At 44.1% G+C, this 22,618-nt stretch overlaps 1 protein-coding gene across 6 annotated transcripts in view; it reads right to left on the bottom strand.

The window, feature by feature from the left end:
• The window catches only part of ZDHHC20 (zinc finger DHHC-type palmitoyltransferase 20), a 75,639-nt gene extending 57,770 nt beyond the window's left edge, over positions 1 to 17,869 (bottom strand). For 4 of the 6 annotated variants that reach the window (XR_008421596.1, XM_019447997.2, XM_053900963.1 and 1 more), the window contains exon 1: positions 17,573 to 17,868. Coding sequence is in view for 3 of the 6 variants with exons in the window: in XM_019447997.2 (XP_019303542.1) it covers positions 17,573 to 17,690 (118 nt within the window). In the remaining 3 variants the exon portion in view is untranslated. Of the gene's footprint in view, positions 1 to 17,572 lie in introns of all 6 variants that reach the window. The other 2 variants (XR_002079618.2, XR_008421601.1) reach the window with 2 other exon arrangements.
• Positions 17,870 to 22,618: the final 4,749 nt, after the last annotated feature.

Here is a 22,618-nt window from a genome sequence, read left to right as displayed (position 1 = left end):
AAAGCCAAAACTACACAAAAAGGTACTCAGAAAGACCTAGCTCTCCTTCCTTACCCTCTCGCTCCAGGTAGTCATTTTTATTAGCCTCCTTTATCATACTTCTTTTAGCAAAATAAACAAATAAAAATGTTTTTCTAATTTCTCCCTTTACATATTTATTCTGCATCTTGCTTTTCTCATTTAACACACCCTAGAAGTCACTGCACATTAGTACATAGAGACAATCATTGTTTGTGTTTTAAAGCACTGCACAGTATTCCATTGTGTGGGTGTTCAGTTCTACAATCAGGGCTCTGTTGATAGACATTTGGGCAGTCTCCAACCTCTACTGTTACAAACAATGTGGCAATGAATAACCTTATGCATGTGTTGTTTATTTGTGGAAGTTTATTCTCAGTGTCGATTACTGATAATGAAATTACCGGACCAAAAGTAAATCTGCCTGGTTTCCCCAAATCCCTGTTAGAAGGGTTGTTCCATTTTATACCCCTCCCAGCGATGCTGGAGACTGCCTGTTTTTCCACCATCGACCCAATACAGTGTTTCTAAACGTTTTGTATCACAGGGTGATTTTACTTTGCATTTTCTTCTACATGAGAATAAGCATCTTTTCATATGTTTATGAGCCAGTCCCTTCCTTCCATTCTTTCCCCGGAACTGTTTCTGTCACTTATGCACTTTTTTTTTTTCTATTGGGCTTTCCTCACTCCCCGGTTATAAGGCCATCCACCCATGTTTCTTTCCAGTACTTGAGTGTTTTCATTTTTTACATTCAAATGTGGCCCATTTTGAAAGGGGAAAAGTATCAGATAAGCCTGAAAAATCTTGTGTTGCCAGAAAGTCAGGAAAGGATAAATGATGGCGACATGTTGAAAGAACATGGAAAAGTTGAAGGGGCTCCTACGGGCCAGATCTGGGACAATATGAGGAGCAGATTACAGAGTCGCAAGGTATTTGCCCACAAAGACACCCATCTGGGGTCAGATGCCGAGACACCGTGCGGGCCACAAGCCATGTACTAAGGAGAAATCCAACCGTGGCACAGGCTGATCAAAACCTTGGCCGACTACAGACAGCTCTAGAGCAGGCGGGCCCCTTCTCACTCAGACCCCGGATGGACGCAGGCTGGCACAGGAAGGTGTGACCGTGTGTGCAGTTAGTCATGACAGAGCTGACAGCCAGAAGCTGACACAACTGAGCGGCAAGCGCCTCCTCGAAGGATCTGTGTGGTACGTCGGAGTCTACTTCTTAATTACAAAGAGACACTGGACCTTTACGGGATGGAGAAACTTGGCCTGAAGCGCCTGAAGTGCTAACTGAAGTTAACATCCGACACGTGGTACAATCCATGGCAGAGCGTCACTCTGGGGTACTCCTGCTAAAAACACGCGCTTTGAATCTAATCGTGACGAAGCACCACCCGATTTAAGGGGCATTCCGCAGAGGAGGCCTGTCCTCGTCAAAACTGTTATGGTCTTGGGGCGCCTGGGTGGCGCAGTCGGTTAAGCGTCCGACTTCAGCCAGGTCACGATCTCGCGGTCCGTGAGTTCGAGCCCCGCGTCAGGCTCTGGGCTGATGGCTCGGAGCCTGGAGCCTGTTTCCGATTCTGTGTCTCCCTCTCTCTCTGCCCCTCCCCCGTTCATGCTCTGTCTCTCTCTGTCCCAAAAATAAATAAAAAACGTTGGAAAAAAAAAAAAAACTGTTATGGTCACGAGAGGGAAAGCAATACTGAGCAACTCTTCCAGATGAAAAGACACTAAGAGACGGGGGACTACCCGCAGTGCGTGATCCTAGGCGGGACTGTGGAGCAGAAGGGATGAGTGGGGCACCTGGTGAAATCTGAATAAGGCTTACAGACTGGGGTAGTGTTTTATCAACGCTAATTTCCTGATTTTGTGAACCGTATGCTGATACTACGTAAGAAAATGTTCTTTGCTGCGGATGGAAGTTTGTGCCCCCCCCCCCCCCCGCCCAATTCATAGATTTTTTGAAGATGGGGCCCTTGGGAGGTGACTAGGTCATAAAGGTGAAGCCTTCGAGAATGGGATTAGTGCCCTTATAGGAGATCTCAGAGAAATCCTTTGTCCCTTCTGCCACGTGATGATATAGCGAAAAGATGGCCATCTATGAACCAGTAAGCGGGCCCGCACCAGACGACAAATCTGTGGTGCCTGACGCTGCACTTCCCAGCCTTCTGAGAAATAAATTTCTGTTGTTTATAAGCCACCTGGTCTGCGGTGCTGTTACAGAAGTTTGAACAAACTTGTTCTTAGAAAATATCACTGAAGTATCGGTGAAGGGACATTATATCTGCAACTTACTCTCAAACTCTTTCAGAGACAATGACAAAGAACGTGCAGCAAATAATAACATTCAGGGAATCAGGGTGAAGGATATATGAAAATCCTTCGGACTATTTTTCCCAAGTCTGAAATTACTTTGAAATTAAAAGTTTAGGGACGCCCGGGGGGCTGGCTCAGGCGGTTAGGCATCCAACTCTTGATCTTGGCTCAGGTCATGATCTCACGGTTTGTGAGATCAAGCCCTCCATCGGGCTCTGTGCTGGCAGTGTGCAGCCTGCTTGGGATTCTCTCTCTCTCTCTCTCTCTCTCTCTCTGTCTCTCTCTCTCTCTGTCTCTCTCTCTCTCTCTCTCTCCCTCTCTCTGCCCCTCCTCAGCTCTTGCTGTCTCTCAAAATAAATAAATAAACATTAAAAAAATAATAAAATTAAAATGCTGAAATAGAAGCAAAGCAAAAATAAGATTTTATCAATTTGTAGTTTATTCTTGGAGCATCATGTGAGGTACGGACTGGATTTTATCTCTCACCAAATATCCACCCAGTCGTCCCATCGGTTCCTCTGTGACTTGAGATGCTACTTTCATCATGTCCTACATTTCTATAATTACTATTTGTGGACATTCTAGTCGGCTCCGTTGGCCAATACTTCTATCCACGCACCATACCATACAATTGTTTAAGGCTTTATTTTCTAGAGCAGCTTTAGGTTCAGAGCAAAACTGAAGGGACAGTAGAGTGAGTTCTCAAATACCCCCTTACCCCAACAGGTTTTTTTTAATTTAAGAGAGACAGCGCGCGCACGGTGCATGAGCAAGGGAAGGGCAGAGAGAGAGAAAGAGAGAGAATCCCAAGCAAGCTCCATGTTGTCAGCCCAGAGCCCGATGTGGGGCTTGATCCCATTAACCATGAGATCATGACCTGACCCGAAATCAAGAGTCAGACACTCAACTGACTGAGCCACCCAGGCTCCCCCCACAGATTTAATTATAGAGGTTTTGTAGTTTAAAATCTGGTGGGGCTTGCCCTCTTTATGACTCTTTTTCAGAGGTTTCCTGGTTCTTTCTTGTTTGTTTTTCCCAATGACTTTTAGGATCGACTTATCTAGTGCCAGAAAAAAGACAACTTTGTTGAGAAGGGAATTCATTTATATATTGACTTGAGGAGATCAGAAATCTCTGTAATGTTGAGTTATTCTATTCATGAACATGAAATGTGAAATGTCTTTCCACTTATTTAAGTCTACTTTTGTGTTTTTCAAGAATGTTTACCCCTTACAGATTTGGCATATTTCTTAAGTTTATTCTTAAGTATTTTATCTTTTTGATGTTAGTGGAAAAGGAGACTTTTCTCCCACTATGTTTTCAAACAAATTATTATGTATATACAGAAAGTATTGGGTCTTTGTTTGCTAATTTTACTCACTTCTTTTGGTTTCAGCGTTCTGCTGTTATTGATCCTCTTGGCTTTTCAACATATACTATCACATCATCTACACAGAGAAGTAGCTTTTTCTATTCCTTTCCAATGTCTTAGGCTTCTAATTATTTTCTCTTGATTGAATATAGCAGTTGATTTTGTCAATACAGTACAATGGCACACAGCAATGGCCATGGTAACAAAGCATCTTACTTGTTCCTGGTTTTAGCAGAACGTGATCAAGTATTTTGTATGCGTGCAATTTTGTCCAAAAGTCATTTATTACTATTTTATCAAGTCTTTTTTAAAATGAGAAATAGGGGCATCTTAATGGCTCAGTCAGTTAAGCATCCGACTCTTGATATCAGCTCAGGTCATGTTCCTACAGTTGTGAGTTCAAGACCCACATTGGGCTCTGTGCTGACAGTGCAGAGCCTGCTTCGGATTCTCTCTCTCCCTCTCTCTCTGCCCCTCCTCTGTTAGCACTCATTCTCTCTCTCACTCTCTCAAAATAAATAAATAAACCTTAAAAAAATACATAAAATTAGAAATAGATGTTGGCATTTTTCAAGTAATTCTTCATCATCTACAGCAATAATGCCTTTTCTTCCTAAATGATGAATTTAATAACAAAAGGTAAGTAGAAGAAATTAGCTACTACCTCCCGGATGGACGGTAATACCACTTTTTCCAGAGGCACAGTCCTTTCAGTAGTGATGTGCTCCCCACCCTCCACCCCCTTCACCACTATTGGTAGCTTTGTCCCCAAAGATCAACAAGTCTAAAAGAATTTAAATAGGTATTTCATGAAAAAAGAATTCTACGGCAAAAGTTTAGAAAAATACTGGGTGAAACAGTTACTGACTTGGTTATGGCAGGGCTTCTTAAAACTTGTAATATGCATAAAATATCTAGGAATAAACTTAACAAAAGAGGTGAAAGACCTGTACTCTGAAAACTATAAAACACTGATGAAAGAAATTGAAGACGACACAAAAAAATAGACATTCCATACTCGTAGACTGGAAGAACACATATTGTTAAAAAATATCTATTATTACCCAAAGCAATCTACACATTTAATGCAATCCTTATCAAAATACCAACAGCATTTTTCAAAGAACTAGGACAAACAATCCTATAATTTGTATGGGACCACAAAAGACCCCAAATAGCCAAAAAAAATCTTGAAAAAATAAGAAACAAAACTGGAGTTATCACAATTCCAGACTTCAAGTTATATTACAAAGCCGTAGTGATCAAGACAGCACAGTGCTGGCAGAAAAACAGACACATAGATCAATGGAAAAGAATACAGAGCCCAGAAGGAAATTGCTAATTATATGGTCAAATAATCTTTAACAAAGTAAGAAAGAATATCCAATCAGAAAAAGACAATCTCTTCATAAATGGCACTGAGAAAACTGGACAGCCACATGCAAAAGAATGAAACTGGATGACTTTCTTACACACAAAAAATAAATTCAAAATGGATCAAAGACCTACATATGAGACCTGAAACCATAAAAGAGCAAAGACAGTAACCTTTGACATCGGCCATAGCAACTTCTTAGATGTGTCTCCTGAGGCAAGGGAAACAAAAGCAAAAATAAACTATTGGGATTACATCAAAATATAAAGCTTCTGCACAGCAAAGGTAACAATCAACAACCTAAAAAACCTACCGAATGGAAGATATTTGCCAATGACCTATACAATAAAGGGTTAATATCCAAACTAGATGAAGAACTTCTACAACTCAACACCAAAAAAACAAATAATGCAATTAAAAATGGGAGAAGACATGAATAGACATTTGTCCAAGAAGACACACATTTGTCTAACAGACACAGGAAGATGTACTCAACATCACTAATGATCAAGGAAATGCAAATCAAAACCACAACGAGAGATCATCTCACTCCTGTCAGAATGGCTAAACCCAAAAACTTAAGAAACAAGCGTTGGTGAGGAAGTAGAGAAAAAGGAACCCTTGTGCACTGATGGTAGAAATGCAAACTGGTACAGCCACTGTGGAGGACGGAGGTTCTTGAAAACATGAAAAATAGAGCGACTCTATGATCCAGGAACTGCACAACTGGGTATTTACTCAAAGAATATGAAAACGCTAACTTGAAGGGATATACGCACCCCTATGTTTACTGCAGCATTATTTACAATAACCACCTATGGCAGCAACCCAAGTGCCGACAGATAAATGCATAAGGAAGCTGTGCTATAGGGGCGCCTGGGTGGCTCAGTCGGTTGAGCGTCCGACTTCAGCTCAGGTCACGATCTCGCGGTCCGTGAGTTCGAGCCCCGCGTCGGGCTCTGGGCCGATGGCTCAGAGCCTGGAGCCTGAAGCCTGCTTCCGATTCTGTGTCTCCGTCTCTCTGCCCCTCCCCCGTTCATGCTCTGTCTCTCTCTGTCTCAAAAATAAATAAACGTTAAAAAAAAAAATTAAAAAAAAAAAAAAGAAGCTGTGCTGTATATTCACAATGGAATGTTACTGAGCCATAAAGAAGGAAACCTTGCCATTTGCAACTACACGGATGGATCCAGAGGGTGCAATGCTATGTGAAATAAGCCGGTCAGAGAAAGACGAATAGCGCACGGTTTCACTCCTCTGTGGAATTTAGAAGGCAAAACGAATGAACAAAGGCAAACCAAACATAACCGACTCTCAACTACAGAGCACAAACTGATGGTTACCAGAGGGGAGGTGGGTGGTGGATGAAACAGGGGAAGGGGATTAAGAGGACGCTTATGCTGACGAGAGATGCGAAGTCTACGGGACTGCTCAATCACTACACTGTACCCCTGAAACTAATACAACACTGTTAATTACACTGGCATTTAAAACGGAAACTTGTAATATGCAAATGAGCACTGTGATATTAAAGAACTACTATATGAAGTACAAGTGCATTTGACCGTGCACATTTATACATCTTTGTATTCCCAGTGCCAAATACGGTACGGAGAACACTATACGCACTTAATGTTTGTTAAATGACGAAATCAACACGGAGATATTCTTAAGGTCGGGGGCATATCTGTATTCAAGATTGTGAGCTATCTCCTATGTGAATACATTCAATTCTCCCTCTTCTACTAGCATGGAAATTGGTGCTATGTAATCAATTCACTCAGTCAACAAATATCTGAGTACATATTAAGCAGGACCTGTTTTTAGGTTCTGGAAATAAAGCAGTGAACATATTACTCAGGAGAGAAACACAAATAACTACATTAAGCAGCAGTAAGTGCCATGAAGAAAAACAACGCGGCGTAAGAAAGTGAAAGAGGAAGTACTTATGTTCCATGGCGCAGTCAGCAAAGCCTCTCTGACAGTTGAGCCTTTCGAGAGAAACCTAGATGGAGAGAAGCAGCCCTTCGGAATCTGGGAGGAAAGCATCCCAAGCAGAAAGAGAAGGAAGTACAAAGGTCCTCAGGTGGGACGTGCGTGGTCTGACAGGTAAAAAGCAAGGAGGCGTGTTTGGCTGAAGCAAAGTGGGCAGAGAAGAGAGGAGTCAAAATCAGTGGCAGACCAGAACACTTAGGGCCTGACGGACTACAGAAAGAACGCTGGATTTCGTGAGGAGCAAAGAGGAAAGCCACTGGAGGCTGCTGAACACAGAAGTCATCATCTTGCCTCGGATTTTTAATGATTCCTGCTGACATTTGAGGGGGGGGGGGGCTGTTAGGAAGCTACTGCATGTGTGTACATGGTATTTCTCATAGCCATGACCCCTCACTTCTCCTTTTTTAATACTTGTAAAAAGTATACCACTTATCCACAGAAAAATAAGAATCATACAGTACCAGGAACAAGAAAAACTCAGTGTAAATTCACACCAGTGATATATGCGATCCACGTGCAAAAATAACATTTCGGTGTGATTAATTCCTTCAGGTGCTGATGATATCCTTTTCATGCAATTAGTTTAAAAAGCTTCCCTGAAGACTTCACATTTAATAAGTTCATACTTAGGTTTATATGTCGTCCAATTAGTACGCTAATAAAAATGCCTCCTCCTATGATTCCAACTGGGTGGGCCTACGTTCACGTTAGTAAGCATAACGAAGCATTGGAAGAAGTGAGAGGACACAGAGAACAGGAATGTTCTAAAAATAATTTTAAACGATCTTTTATCATCAAGGCGTGTGGATCTCAACTTTAGAGAAACCTGTTTTCCATCAAAGCATCATCACCATTACTTGGGACCTACTACTTGAGCTCAGTGGGGAGGCCCATCCCCTAAGGACGACGTGCTGCGTATCTCGGCAACACCTAAATCTGTGTAGCTCATACACCTGCAAGAACAGTGCCAGGTATCAATCTTCTTAAAGTCCCATGTGACGTGGAGGACCCCCTCTCTCAGCATACTCCCCGTCCCCCCCCCCCCCACCCGCTCATGCCAGATAGGCACACGCTTTTGTAATATGATCTTCAGACACAGTCAATTAAGAATTAAAAAAGACTGTAAGAAAGTGCTCTTTCATTCACTGAAGTCAGAGGGAGGAAGGGATAAAAACTCTAAGAATTAAAAATAGAGAAACACGGGGCGCCTGGGTGGCCACCTGGTTAAGCGTCAGACTCTTGGTTTTGGCTCAGGTCATGACCTCCCGGTTTGTGTGACTGAGCCCGATGTCAGGCTCTGCGCTGGCCGCATGGAGACTGCCTGAGATCTTCCCTCTCCCTCTTTCTGCCCCCCACCCCTGCTGGTGCTCTCTCTCCCTCTCTCTCAAAATAAATAAATAAACATTGTAAAAAACTAAAAATAAAGAAACAAAGAAAACTGCCCAAAAAAAGGAAGACAAGAAAAAATATGCTAGTGGCTACTTAAATCTTTGCCCCACCTCCAGTAATATCTGAAAGCCTGCTCTGCTAAAAACTTTACATTATTTTGCAAGACCGGTATTATTCCATTTTATAGCATGGCAACAAGCACAGGCAGGTTAAATAATTTATGAAGATCATCCAACGAGTATTAGTATGGCCAGGAGGCCAGTGTGTAGCAGCTGTAGAAACAAAGGAGGAATGGAGAGGAAATTATGTCGGAGAAGTCGTGAGGGGAGGAGGCCATGGTAGGGACCTCAGGTAGTCCACTGAACAAGACAGGAAGCCAGCCGGGGTTTTCAGAAGAGGAGTGACAAATGTGGTATTGATTTTCAAGGAGTTATTCCGGCTGCTGTGTGGAGAGCGGACGGGGTACGGGGTGAGGAGAGAGCGCCAAAAATGTCGAGTACTACAATGATGTAACAAACCACCGATAACTCAATGGCTTCAAAAACCACCATGTATTATTTCCAGGAATCATGGGGGTTAGCAGTTCAGGCCGTGATCAGCTGGACTGTTCTCCTGCTCGTTACAGTCAACTGGCAGCTCCGCTGGGGCAGGAGAGTCTAAGATGGTCTCATTCACACATCAAGGCCTCTGGCACTTAGCTCATCTTGGCTGGGCCTCTCTCTCCAGAGAGTCTGACCTCCCTTAAGGCAATCGGTTTCAAAGAGCAGAGACAGGAGAGGCATGCTATCTTGATGCCTCGGGTCCAAATCTCACACGTCACTTCTATCACATTCTATCGATCAAAGCCAGTACAATGCCAAGCCCAGACTCACGGGGGAGGCAAAGACTCCCTATCCTGACGAAAGGAGGTGCAAATTGCTGGAATCCTGTTTTTCAATCTGCTTCACAAGACAGAGATTTTATGGTGGCTTGAACGAATCCAGTGGCAGTAGTGATGGTCAGCAGGCAGATTCAATGCCAGGATTTGCTGATGTTGGATACGGGATGATTCGTCAACCAAGAAACGAGAAGGATGAAACTATTTACTGAGCTAGGACAGGAAGAGCTGGTTCAGGGGAGAGAGAGAGAGACAAGGACAAAGAGAGACAAAGAAAGATACATGCTGTATCTTCTGTGTCACAAACTAGAAGAGGACAGGGGAGAAGGAAAGTTTTATTTGTATCACTAGGGCATCACCCTCTTCCAAACAGTCTGCCTTGGTTTCTAAGTTGTCCAGTACCTTCTCCTTCATATCTCCTGTCTTATAAGAAACCAGTGAAGACGCAAAGGATCAGTTTATATAAAAGAATATATAAAAGCTCTTTCTGAGGCGCCTGGGTGGCTCAGTTGGTTGAGCATCTGACTTTGGCTCAGGTCATGATCTCCCAGTTTGTGAGTTCAAGCCCCGCATTGGGCTCTGTGCTAACAGCTCAGAGCCTAGAGCCTGCTTCATACTCTGTGTCTCCCTCTCTCTTGGCCCCTCCACTGCTCGTGCTCTGTCTCTTTCTCAAAAATAAATAAACATTAAAAAAAAAAGCTCTTTTTGTTCATTTGGGTTGAGCTGTTTTTGTTTTCTGGCTTTTTTTTTTTTTTTTTGATACTTGTTTATAGAGCTCTCTGACCAGTTTGCTTTCTGGTCTCAACAGAGAATAACATAAGAACAGATTAATTCACTAGCAGTGGAAAGAAAAAAAAATCTGTTCTTTAGAAAAAGAAAAAAAGGAAAGAAGGCTGGGATAATTATAGAATGTAAATAAGGCTTGCAGGGCACTATAGCTTTCAAAAGGCAAGTTATATAGAAAATTACTACACTCCAGGATCTGAGAACAGATAGGAAAAGGAAATAACAAAATAAGAAGGTTTTTAAAAATATTCTAAATCACGTCTTAAATTTTCCTATAATTATGTCAACCACTGGGGATGAGATATAGGGAGCCAGAATTTTTTCCTAAATAACATGAGCATAATTTCAAAGAATCACTGTTTCATTATCCAAAACAAAGACTACAGATACAGAACCAATAAGCATTCTCATCTAGGCTTCAACCCTGAAGACTACGGAAATATATGTCAGGTAATTACAATTTAATTAATATTGTTACTGTGGATGTTTGTTCTAACATATTCAAACACAATTCAAGTGACTTTGAAGACCCTCACTGTATGATTCTATTCAACTGAACACACATTAACTGAATGTCAAATGGAAATTAGACTCTCTAAGGGGCGCCTGGGTGGCTTAGTTGGTTGAGCATCTGACTTCAGCTCAGGTGTTGGTCTCACGGCTCATGAGTTCAAGCCCCGCCTCGGGCTCTCTGCTGTCAGTGCAGAGCCTGCTTCAGATCCTCTGTACCCACCCCTCCCCTCACCCCTCCCCTACTTGCGCGCGCGCTCTGTCAAAAATACATAAAAACATTTTTAAAAATGTATGCTGTAAACCCTAACGCAAATCACTAAAATAACAGTTACAGCTGATAAGCCAACAAAGGAGAGAAAATAGAATCATTTTAAAAAACCGAAACTCAAAAATCATTTAAAAATTAACTCAAGGGGCGCCTGGGTGGCTCAGTCAGTTGAGCGTGGACTTTGGCTCAGGTCATGACCTCAGGGTTCCTGAGTTTGAGCCCCACGTTGGGCTCCCTGCTGTTAGCGTGGAGCCAGTTCCCAACCCTCTGTCCCCCTCTCTCTGCCCCTCCCCTACTTGCACACTCTCAAAAAATAAACAGTAAAAAAATTTTTAAAATAATCTCAAAAGAAGGCAGAAGGAGAAGGAAAAGGGAACAAAGGGTAGGACAGATTTAAAAAATGGCAAATGATAAGACTTAAACCTAACTACATCATAATCACACTACATGTTACTGGTTAAAACACCTCAATTAAAATAGATTGTACAGCAGGGTGACTATAGTTGATAATATTATTGTATATTTGAAAGTTGCAGAGAGTTTATATTTAAAGTTCTCAACACAAGCAAAAAAATTACTTAACTATATGTGGGTGATGGACGTTAACCAGACTTACTGCAGTGATCATTTAATTATGTCAAATATATTTAGATTTTAAATTATTATGTGGTACACTTGAAGCTAATATAATGTTATATGTCAATTTTAGCTCTATAAAGCGCCCCCAAAAAAGGGGAAAAAAGGCCAGACATTTCAGACTGGATTGAATTAAAACAAACAAGCAAACAAACAAAAAACCCAACTACATGCTGCTTATAGGAAATGCATTTCAATTCTTTTTTTAAAATAGGCATCACACCCAACATGAAGCCCAATGTGGGGCTTAAACTCACATCCCTGAGATCAAGAGTTGGGACGCTGAACCGACTGAGCCACCCAGGCATTTTAAATGCATTTTAAATATAAAGACACAAACAAGTTAAAAGGACAGGGAAGGATCTGCAATGCTAACACTAATCACAAGGAAGATTAGTGGTACTGTTAATATCTGCCAAACGAGATTTGAAAGCAAACAATACCAGGGATAAGAAAGTCATTTCATAATGACAAAGGGTCAATTCACCAAGAGAACACAATAATCCCAAACATTATATGTACCTAATTACAGAGCTGAAAAATGCATGAAGCAAAAACTGCCAGAACCACAAGGAGAGACAAATGCGTAATTATAGTCATACCTCTCTCAATAATTAATTGCTAGAACAAAGAGCAAATCAGCAAGAACATAGGAGACCTGAAACACACTGTCAACCAACTTGCCTTGACATCCACAGCACATTATGACATAATAGAAAACTCTACCTAATGGCAAACAGCAAAACACGACTGAACACTGAATACATTTTCCTCAAATGCAGATGAAATGCTTCTACCACAGACCACAGTTTGGGCCAAAAAACAAGCCCAGGTACATAAAGACTCGTGTCATGCAAGGTATGTCTTCCAACCACATGGAACTGATTCAAAATCAGTACCAAAAGGTACCTGGAAAAATCTTCAAATAACTGCAAACTGGCATAGTTCTAGTCTGACCCATGGGTCAAAGTTGAAACCAAAAGTGAAATTAGAAAATTGTTTTAACTGAATGAAAATGAAAGTATAACATATCAACATTGATGGGATGTGAATTAAGCAGTATCTGGAGTAAATTTCCAAGACTAAACACGTAAGAAAGGACTCAAATCAGTGACTCCAGTTTCCATATTAAGAAACTAGAAAAAGAGTGGGCGTACCTGAGTGACTCAGTCAGTTGAGTGTCCAACGTGAGTTTGGTTCAGGTCATGATCCCAGGGTCATGGGATGGAGCCCCACCTTGGACTCCATGCTGGGCACGGAGCCTGCTTAAGATTCTCTCTCCCCCGTCCCCTCGGCCCTTCCCCTGCTCGCACTCTCTAAAAAGAAAAAAAAGAAAAAAAAACTAGAAAAAAGAGCAAAGGAACCCAAAGTAAAAGAAAGAAAAGAAATAATAAATATCAGGCAAGAAATCCATGAAACAGAAAATAAAATCAAGAAAAATCAAAAGCTGGTTCTTTTGAAATCAATAAAAAACACTGGAATCAACTGTGGCAAGAGCTACGCTCAATGTTGATATTTAAACTATTTATCTTGCCTCATTCTAAATTTGAAGAAATTACGAAGGAGACACAGGAATGTCAGATATATAGACTCAGAGGTTCCACTTCTACTCTACATACTTCTCTCCGAGAAAAGAGGCATATCCATCCTCGGGCAAACCACACAGCTGTTCCATGCAGTAGTTTCTTCATAAGCTAAATAAATGCAATGATTAGATCATCTCTAAAACCTCTCTGGGCTCTAAGATCTTCTACACGCCACATAAGAGGTACACGTCTACAATCAACAGCTCTAGCTGACCTGAATGAGACATCCCGATAAAACCCTGGGAACCTGAATTAGCACTTTCCTCAGAAATAACCATCTTGACCAAAGCGTAAAAATGGGGCAATCCGCCCATAAACTCATGTTTAAACATCAGCCTTGGGAGAAAATCAAAAGAGGAGTTCAGCTGAACACCAAGCACCGATATGACTAATTACTTGATCCTTATTTCTCTGCTTATCACCCTTGTAACATGGCCACCTTCGATTAATTAATTCTTACTCAATTTTGTCCTCAATATTATTCCGTCTTGTAACAGGAATTACACGTTTCATACGTGTGTGTATGGAATTACAAAATTAGAAACTTACAGAGGCTAAGATGGAACGAGGGCCTCTCATAACCTATTTGTCAACCGTCTTCCTGTGGGCCAGGCATTTTAATTGTCTGAGATATTTAGGAACCCTCTGCGGCTACCTTTTAGCAGAAAATTACCTTCTATACATATATTACAGATAAGACTGAAATCTGCCTTCAGTGTACAGATCCTGATAACCAAGTAGACTATTCTTGCATAGTAATTTTATTTTATTTTTTTAGTATTCATTTTTTCAGAGACAGAGAGAGACAGAGCATGAGCGGGTAAGGGGCAGAGAAAGAGACACACACACACACACACACACACACACACACACACACACACACACACACAGAATCCGAAGCAGGCTCCAGGCTCCAAGCCGTCAGCACAGAGCCCCACGCGGGGCTCGAACACAAGAACCGCGAGATCACGCCCTGAGCCGAAGTCGGACGCTTAGCCGCCTGAGCCGTCCAGGCGCCCCGCATAGCAGCTAAGTTTGAAAGCCCGGGTTCTAGCTCCAAGCCACTTGACGCCACTTACTGGTTGTATGACCCTGGACAAATTATTTCACTTCTGAGTATTAAATGAATTAACACAGTAAAGATACAATCATCCTTTCCCATCTGGTTTGATAAAAAAATTACCAGGAACGAAGAAAACTCTATAAAAATCATTAAAACAGCACTTTATTTTTTTATTTTAATTCATGTAGTTAACATACTAGTGTTGTATCAGTTTCAGGTGTCAAACAGGCCGATTCAACAATTGCATACAGCACTCCGTGCTCGTCACGTGTACTCTTAATTCCCTTCACCGACTTTACCAATCCTCTCACCTACCTCCCCTATGTGCTCTGTAATTAACAGCCCATTTTTTGGTTTGCCTTTTTTTTCCTGTTGTTCATTTGTTTTGTTTCTTAAATTCCACCTAAGAGTGAAATCACATGATATTTTTCTCTAACTGATTTCATTTAGTGTAATAGTCTCTAGCTCCATCCATGTTGTTGCAAATGGCAAGGTTTCATTCTTTCTTATGGCCGAGTAACATTCCCTTGTATATATACACCATTTCCTCTTTATCCGTTCACCAACCGGTGGACACTTGGGCTACTTCTGCAGTTTAGCTATTGCAAATAATGCTAAAACAGCACTTCAGGTAAAACTCACACTTCACTCAACTTAAAGCAAAGTTATATAGCGATATATTCTAGTGGCAGGGTCCCTGCTATGAAAACATAAATATATATAAGCAGTAAAGTTAGTTTCACTATGAAAGTGAATGAGCTTTTATGCTCAACCAGACAGTCCCGTGACACTGCAGACCTCCCAAATCCTCCCTAGTTAAACTCAGATAACTTGGAAGTATTAAAACTTTTTAAAATATTTATTTATTATTTTGAGAGAGAGAGGGACAGAGTGTGAGTGGGAGAGGGGCAGAGAGAGAGAGAGGGAGACACAGAACCGAAAGCAGGCTCCAGGCTCTGAGCTATCAGCATGGAGCCCGACGTGGGCCTCGAACCACCAGACCACGAGATCATGATCTGAGCCAAAGTCGGACACTTACCTGACTGAGCCACCCAGGCGCCCCAAACTTAGAAGCATTGAATGCAGGCCCTATGGAAGACCTTTCGCTACTGAATATTTTAAAATTTTGTCAAGCACTGGGCCTTACTTGTTGCAGAATGTGTAACTTCATGAAATCCTGGGGTATGCTCTCTAAAGGATGGGCCTAAAGCCTACGTCAAGTTACGATCTCCAGAAAGGGCAACCACTTATCCCCACCAAAACCCCTTCCCCAATCGTGGAACAATGACAGTTGCACTGACGCACTCAAGGTTACCTGGAGACTATAAAGACGCGGATCACAGTACAGCGGCCACTCAACCATGTGTGACCAAAGGACGACCTATGTGCTCAGTCTCATTTCCTACATCTGTAGAGACATCTATGCCATGAGATATTGAGGATTAAAGGAGGGAAAGAATAAAATGTCCCCGCCACCCACACTCGCACCCAGCACTTCCCAGTTCATATTCATTTCCCTTTCCTTATGTTTCATGTCACCTTTTGATATTCTGGACAAAACCCACCTACAGGTTAAGACGTGTGGTTTCAACGTAACCGTGTTCCTTCACAAGATGCACTTCGAAGCCACTGTGGCATTAGAATGGCGTGGGAATAATCTCCCGACAGAATTAAATGAGACTGGTACCACGTCTGGAATCAACGCCCACTTCAGAGGAAATAAGACCAAGCGTTATCAAAAGCGGAAGAGAATCAGTCCTATGATCGCTATCACTTTTGGGAAGCAGCTTCAAGAAATACCTAAATCTAGTCAATTTTAACGGATTCAAACATCATTTTCCAATCTCATTCAACAGATGAACGCTATTGTTACTGACAGCTAATTTATTCTGGGCCTAGTCGCAGGGGTAGTTTTCTGTACAATTTTTTGGAAGGTGGTTATTTTCATTTAAAAACCGACCCTGAAACTTCCTGAAGCAAAGCATTCTTTCACGTGCAGAACTCAGTCCAAACCAAGTGGAGAGCCGCACAGATCCCAGAGCCACAACCCGACGCGTCCCGGGTTTGCCACCTGCAAGAGGACTGGGTGCTGTAACTACTTTTCATTTCATCCTGTTGGGATCGGTCTAGCTCAGGTGGCTCTTCTTAAGTGCATGTCACAAGAGCCCTCTGGATAGCTGTGGCCTCAGTCTGGGGACGAACTAGATCATTCTGGGATGCCCAGGGACTGCTTTTACAAACACCACTTCCCACTCGGCCCTGAGTTTTCACGACGCACTGCTATAAACAGCAGACATACGGGAAAGCAGAAGGCTAGCCTAACCGTCTAGCCTAACCCCAGAACAGCCGCACACTCAAAGCCTACGAACATTTAAGGCCGAGCAACCCATCACGGTGACACACACAGTCGGAGCCCTCAAACAACGTTTGGATCACAAACACTTCCCTTCCATCTTAAGGACAACTTATTCAAATCGGAACCGTACGTCCTCGAAGTGTACCGCCATGCCACTCCTCTTTTTTTTTTTTTTTTTTTTAATCCCAGGGAACCTGGTGAGCAACTGGGTACGAAGAACTAACGAGAGAATCGGCAGTAACGAACATGAGACCTCAAACCCCCAGCATGGACGTAATATAAAAGAGACTCGGGCTAGATCTCATCTCACTCATTCTTTCGGTCTTACAAATGGCATTTTGTGTCAGTTCCTGGATTCGGACTCGAAAGAAATGAACTTTAAAACGGGTCCTGCGCCGCGAGAAATCAGAAGCGGGCGCTCACTCTTGCGCCGCTCACCTGGCTGCGGTCAGCAGGGGACAGCGAACAGACCACCTGTCCCCACCCCCCCCACCCCCCACCCCCGCCCCGGCCCCCAGCCGGCTGGCTCTTCGGGTGGCACCGTTTTCCTCCCGCGCTGGTTAGGCGATCTAGGAGGGACAGATTTCTTTATTGCAAACATTAACAAAAGCAAAGAATGCAACACACACACACACACACACACACACACACACACACACACACACACACACAAACTTGGACGATGTGCGGCTGCTCCTTTCGAGGAAAGCCCCTCTCTGAGCGCTCCGCCCCAGGAGAACGAGGCGCCCGCGGGGGACCGCAGACCCCAGGACGCTCACACCGCCTCGCTCCGCCCCGACCTCGGCCCCGAGGAGCGCGGCGCGGGGCGTCGCGCACGCCGGAAGGCCGCGCCGCCCCGCACCGCCGCGACAAAGCCACGGGCGCGGCGGCCCGGCCTTCCTCCCGGGTCTGGGCCGGACCCCGGCCGCCTGGCGAGCGCAGGCGCCGGCCGGCGGGGCGCGGGGCCGCAGAGGCCCGGCCTTCCGCCCGCCCGCAGCCCGGCCGCCGGGTACTCACACACGCACAGCTCCACCACGTACGCGTAGTAGGACCAGACGACCACGAAGGTGATGAAGAGCACCGGCACCCAGCCCACGCCGCGCTGGCAGCAGCGCCAGAACGTCCACGGCGCCATGTTCCGCTGGCGGCTGCAGAAGCCGGCGCCCCACGGTCGAGGGGAGCGCCAGGCCCCCGGCGGCGGCGGCGGCGGCGGCGGCGGCGACTCGGCAGCTCCGGGCCGCTCCTCGTCCAGGCGCCCCGCCTCCGAGGCCGAGCCCGAGCCCGAGCCCCAGGAAGAGTAGATGGGAGGCCCCTCCGCGACTCCTCCCCCCGCCTCGCCCGGCCGGGTCCCGCCCCGGTCCTGCATCCCGCCGCCCCCACCCCCACCCCGCCCCCGCGCCCACGCCCGCCCCGCCTCCGCGCGCCGCAGCCCGCGCCGCGCCTCCGGGGGCGTGGCTCCCGCCGCCAGAGGAGGCGGGGCCCGGCGTGGGGGCGGGGCCTGCGCCGGCGGCGGCCGTTGGGGGCGTGGCGGGGCTGGGTGCGGACCGGCCCCGGGGGCCGAGAAGGAAGCGAGCCCGGAGCGGTGCGCGCGGCGACGGACGCTTCCTGGATGGCTGCCCGGGAGAGGACGTGGCTCTCGTGGGTTGCGTCTCACGTCGGGGGGCAGCTGGGAATGATTTCCTTGGCCGGGTCGTGGGCCTCGGGCCACGAAGTACGGAACTTGCTCCCCTGGGGTCCTGCGGACTCTGACTAGTCGGGGCCCATTTTCCGATAAGGAGCAGACCGTGCCCCCCTCAAGTGCGGGCGAGGAATGGGCATTGTTTTAAGCTCCTCCGATGCTTACGATGGCATCTCAGGTTAGGAACCCCTGTACTTGGAAGTAATATGCTCCGTATTGCAGGCAGAACTGACAGATGAAAACACCCCTTTGATCCCTCCTTCCCAGGAGGAGGAGGAGGTGCCCAGGGGCGACCTCAGACCCCAGGGCGTTATCATTTTTCGAAGATGGAACTGGTAGTTGCCTGAGATTTAGTATAGAAGCCATGTAGCATCTGGCAATTTGATCTGGAACCCAAATTTAAGATCGGGTTGTGAGAAGTGGAGGAACCACCGGCTGCCTGCCCCCCAAACGACTACTGAATCTTCGAGAATTTATTTACAAGTGGGGCACCTGGCTAAATGATGCCTGTAGTCATAACAACCCTGAAGCATCACTGTGAAGACATCATAATACAAGGTCAGGAGCATGACGAGTTATTCCACGCCGCATTTCCAGTTGCTCTCATGTCTATTTTGGTTAGACTAAGATTTTAATTAGCTACTGCTCTCCACGTCTCCGTGAGATGGATTTCCCCCTTTTATGGGTGTGATAAAAAGCTGGTGAGAGCAAATAATATGTAACCACCGCACACCGGTGCTAGAAACAATGAAGGATGTGGGAAATATTTTGTTGTCCCAGATTCTGTGTCTTGAAAGTGGTGTTAGTGGCAAAACTGACAGCAGGTTGAAGGCATTAAAGTCGAGCAAATTCAGCTTCTTGTCCAGAGAGGCTTCTCAAGGAGGTTTAGGCTTCAGGCTGGAATTTGATTGACAGGCAAGCCCATAACTTAAAGCCTTTTTCCTTCCTGCCATCTCTGTATATAAAAATCATCCTCGTAAAGCTCAGTACAAATGCCATGTCCTCTAGAAGTCATTCTTAATCTGGGAATGATTCATTTCCATTGTGCCATTTTGCTCATAATACACGTATTAGTTTCCTAGGACTGCCATAACAAAGCACCACAAACTGAATGGCTTAACACAACAGAAATGTATTGTCTCAGACTTGTGAAGGCTAGAAGTCCTAAATTAAGGTGACAGCAGGGCTGTACTCCCTCTGAAAATGATAGAGGATAATCCTTGCCCATTTCTGGTAGCAGCCAGCAATCCTGAGGATTCCTCGGCTTGCAGCTATATCACTGTAATCTCTGCCTCGATTGTCGCATGACGTTTTCCCTTCCTGTGTCTATATCCGTCTTTCTCTATTGGATTGAGTACCCATCCTACTCCAGTACTACCGCGTCTTAAGTAACGATATCTGCAAGGATTCTATTTCCAAATAAGGTCACGTTCTAAAGTACTGGGGGTTAGGACTTCAACATATCTTGTGGGGAACACCATCCGACCCACAACAACACACATATTTTTCATAGTTAATTGTAAATGTCACCTTGCCTACTACCTTGTGAGATCCTTGAAGGTAGATGGTATCTACACATCTGATTTTCTCCACAGTGCCTTGTGAGTGGGAAATTTTCAATAGCTTTTTCTTGAGTGGATGTTTAAATGCTTCCGTTATGATCTAGCTATTCTTCCTAACTTCTGGAGTCACCAACCAGATCACATTAGTTTTGATTTCTAAACGATTGTCACGTGTCCTAAGAAGGTGTCGATTCTACATGGGATCGAGAGAATGTTTCTGAATTAACCCGTGGGGCGCCTGGGTGGCTCAGTCGGTTGGGCGGCCGACTTCGGCTCAGGTCACGATCTCACAGTCTGTGAGTTGGAGCCCCGCGTCGGGCTCTGTGCTGACAGCTCAGAGCCTGGAGCCTGTTTCAGATTCTGTGTCTCCCTCTCTCTCTGACCCTCCCCCGTTCATGCTCTGTCTCTCTCTGTCTCAAAAATAAATAAAACGTTAAAAAAATTTTTTTAATAAAAAAAAAGAAGAGAATGAGAATAATATTAAAGAAGCAAGTTTTGAAGAGATTATACATGAGAGTATTTCATAATTGAAGAAAGATGTAAGTCTTATGTTAAAATGGTACTTGAATATCAACCAGGATAAATAATGATAAATCTTTACCTAGACAAAGAGTAGTGAAACTATTGAACATTTAGGAAAAAGAAAAAACTCTTATAGAATTCCAGGCGTAAAAATTAAATTACCAAAGAAACACCGATTAGACTGATGGCTGACTTCTTATTAGCCATGACAGATGCCAGAAGAGAATGAAGTAATATTTTCAAAGTGCTGAGAGAAAATAATATCCTTAAATTTTATCCCCAGAGAAATGATTACTTAAGAATAAAGACAAATTGAAAATGCAATGAATGGAATGGGAGCAAATACTTTTAATCATATATCTGCTAAGGGATTGATATCAAGAATATATAAAGAGCCCCTATAACTCCACAACAACAAAACCAGACAACTCCATTAAAAAGTGAGCAAAGGAGTGCTCACTTCTGCAGCACATATACTAAAAAGTGGGCAAAGGAGTTGAATAGATATTCCTCCAAAAAGTTATACACAAATGACCAATAAGCACATGAAAAGACACTCAACATTACTAACCATTAGGAAAATGCAAAACAAAAAAATGAGATACCACTTTACAACCATTAGGATGGCCATTATGAAACAAACAACATGGGTTCCTGGGTGGCTCAGTTGGTTAAGCATCTGACTTTGCTCAGATCATGATCTCATGGCTTATGAGTTCGAGCCTCACATCGGGCTCTCTGCTCTCAGCACAGAGCCTGCTTTGGAGCCTCTGTCCCCCTCTGTCTCCGCCCCTTCCCCACTCCTTCTCTCTCTATCTCAAAATACATAAAAAACAACAACAACAAAAGAAGGAAATAACAAATTTTGAGGATATGAAGAAACTTGGAACACTTGTATGCTGCTGGTGGGAATATAAAATATATTTATATATAAATAGAAAATATAAAACTTGTGTAGCTGCTGTGGAAAACATATGGCAATCCCTCAAAAAATTAACCACGGAATGATCCTACGATCTACTTTCGGTGTATCCCCCAGAGAAAAAAAGCAGGGACTCACACAGATATTGTACACCCACGTTCATAGCAGCACTATTCACAATTGTTGAAAGGTGGAAATGAAGACACCATCCAAACATCCATCTTATCAGTTCAGAGCACTAGAGGTCATTTCATCCCCAGGCATAGCTGAAGGAACCAAGAACTCATAGGCCTAGGCTCAAGGAATGGGAATGCTTGCTTATCATCAAAGGAACTTGTAGGACAAGTAGTTAATCAGCACTTACCCTACAGATATTATCACCACATGTTCCTAATGAAATCTCTAGCATCAAAAAGAAAGTGTTTTTTTTTTTTAATGTTTATTTTTGAGAGAGAGAGAGAGAGAGAGAGAGAGAGAGAGAGAGAGACAGAATCTGAAGCAGGCTCCAGGCTCTGAGCTGTCAGCACAGAGCCCAAGGTGGGGCTCAAACCCGTGAACTGTGAGATCATGACCCGAGCTGAAGTTGGATGCTTAACCGACTGAGCCACCCAAGCACCCCTATTAGAAAATAATTTTCAATATGCAGAGAAGTTACGAAGATGCTACAGAGAGTTCCCATATAACCTTCACCCAGCTTCTCTAACGTTAGTATCTTACGCAACGATGGCGTAATTCTCAAAAGTAAGAAATGAACCCTGGTACACTTTTCACTAAACTACAGGCTGGTTTTTGCCAGTTTTTCTGCCAATGTAATTTTCTGGTCCAGGATTTGCATTTAGTTACCATGTCTTCTTAGTCTCCTTCTGTGCACTCAAACTGCAGTAGGTGACTGATGTCAGCCTTCTGTGACCTCTTCAAGAGACCTCAAGGAAATATCAAAAGCAGGAAGAACCGGGAAGCCAGTTAAGCAGAAGCATGCAGGCAATATTTTTGGACAATCAGATATGATAGAAACATAATGTATTAAGATGCCCTAAGGGTCTTTCTCATGTCTATGTGGAAATCCGAAAACCCTAAGTTTTACAACCAAAGTATACCTTGTGAAGCTTACAAGCACATATACCCCTATACGCTTTAAATTCTAGAATCCCGTTTTTATTTATTTATTTATTTTTTCAACGTTTTTTTATTTATTTTTGGGACAGAGAGAGACAGAGCATGAACGGGGGAGGGTCAGAGAGAGAGGGAGACACAGAATCGGAAGCAGGCTCCAGGCTCCGAGCCATCAGCCCAGAGCCTGATGCGGGGCTCGAACTCACGGACCGCGAGATCGTGACCTGGCTGAAATCGGACGCTTAACCGACTGCGCCACCCAGGCG

The sequence above is a fragment of the Panthera pardus genome, unplaced genomic scaffold, assembly GCF_024362965.1.
Source record: "Panthera pardus isolate Hobbes unplaced genomic scaffold, ASM2436296v1 HiC_scaffold_1, whole genome shotgun sequence".
Lineage (NCBI taxonomy): Eukaryota > Metazoa > Chordata > Mammalia > Carnivora > Felidae > Panthera > Panthera pardus.
Note: the sequence above shows the minus strand (reverse complement) of the source record. Positions and strands in the feature narration are given on the sequence as shown.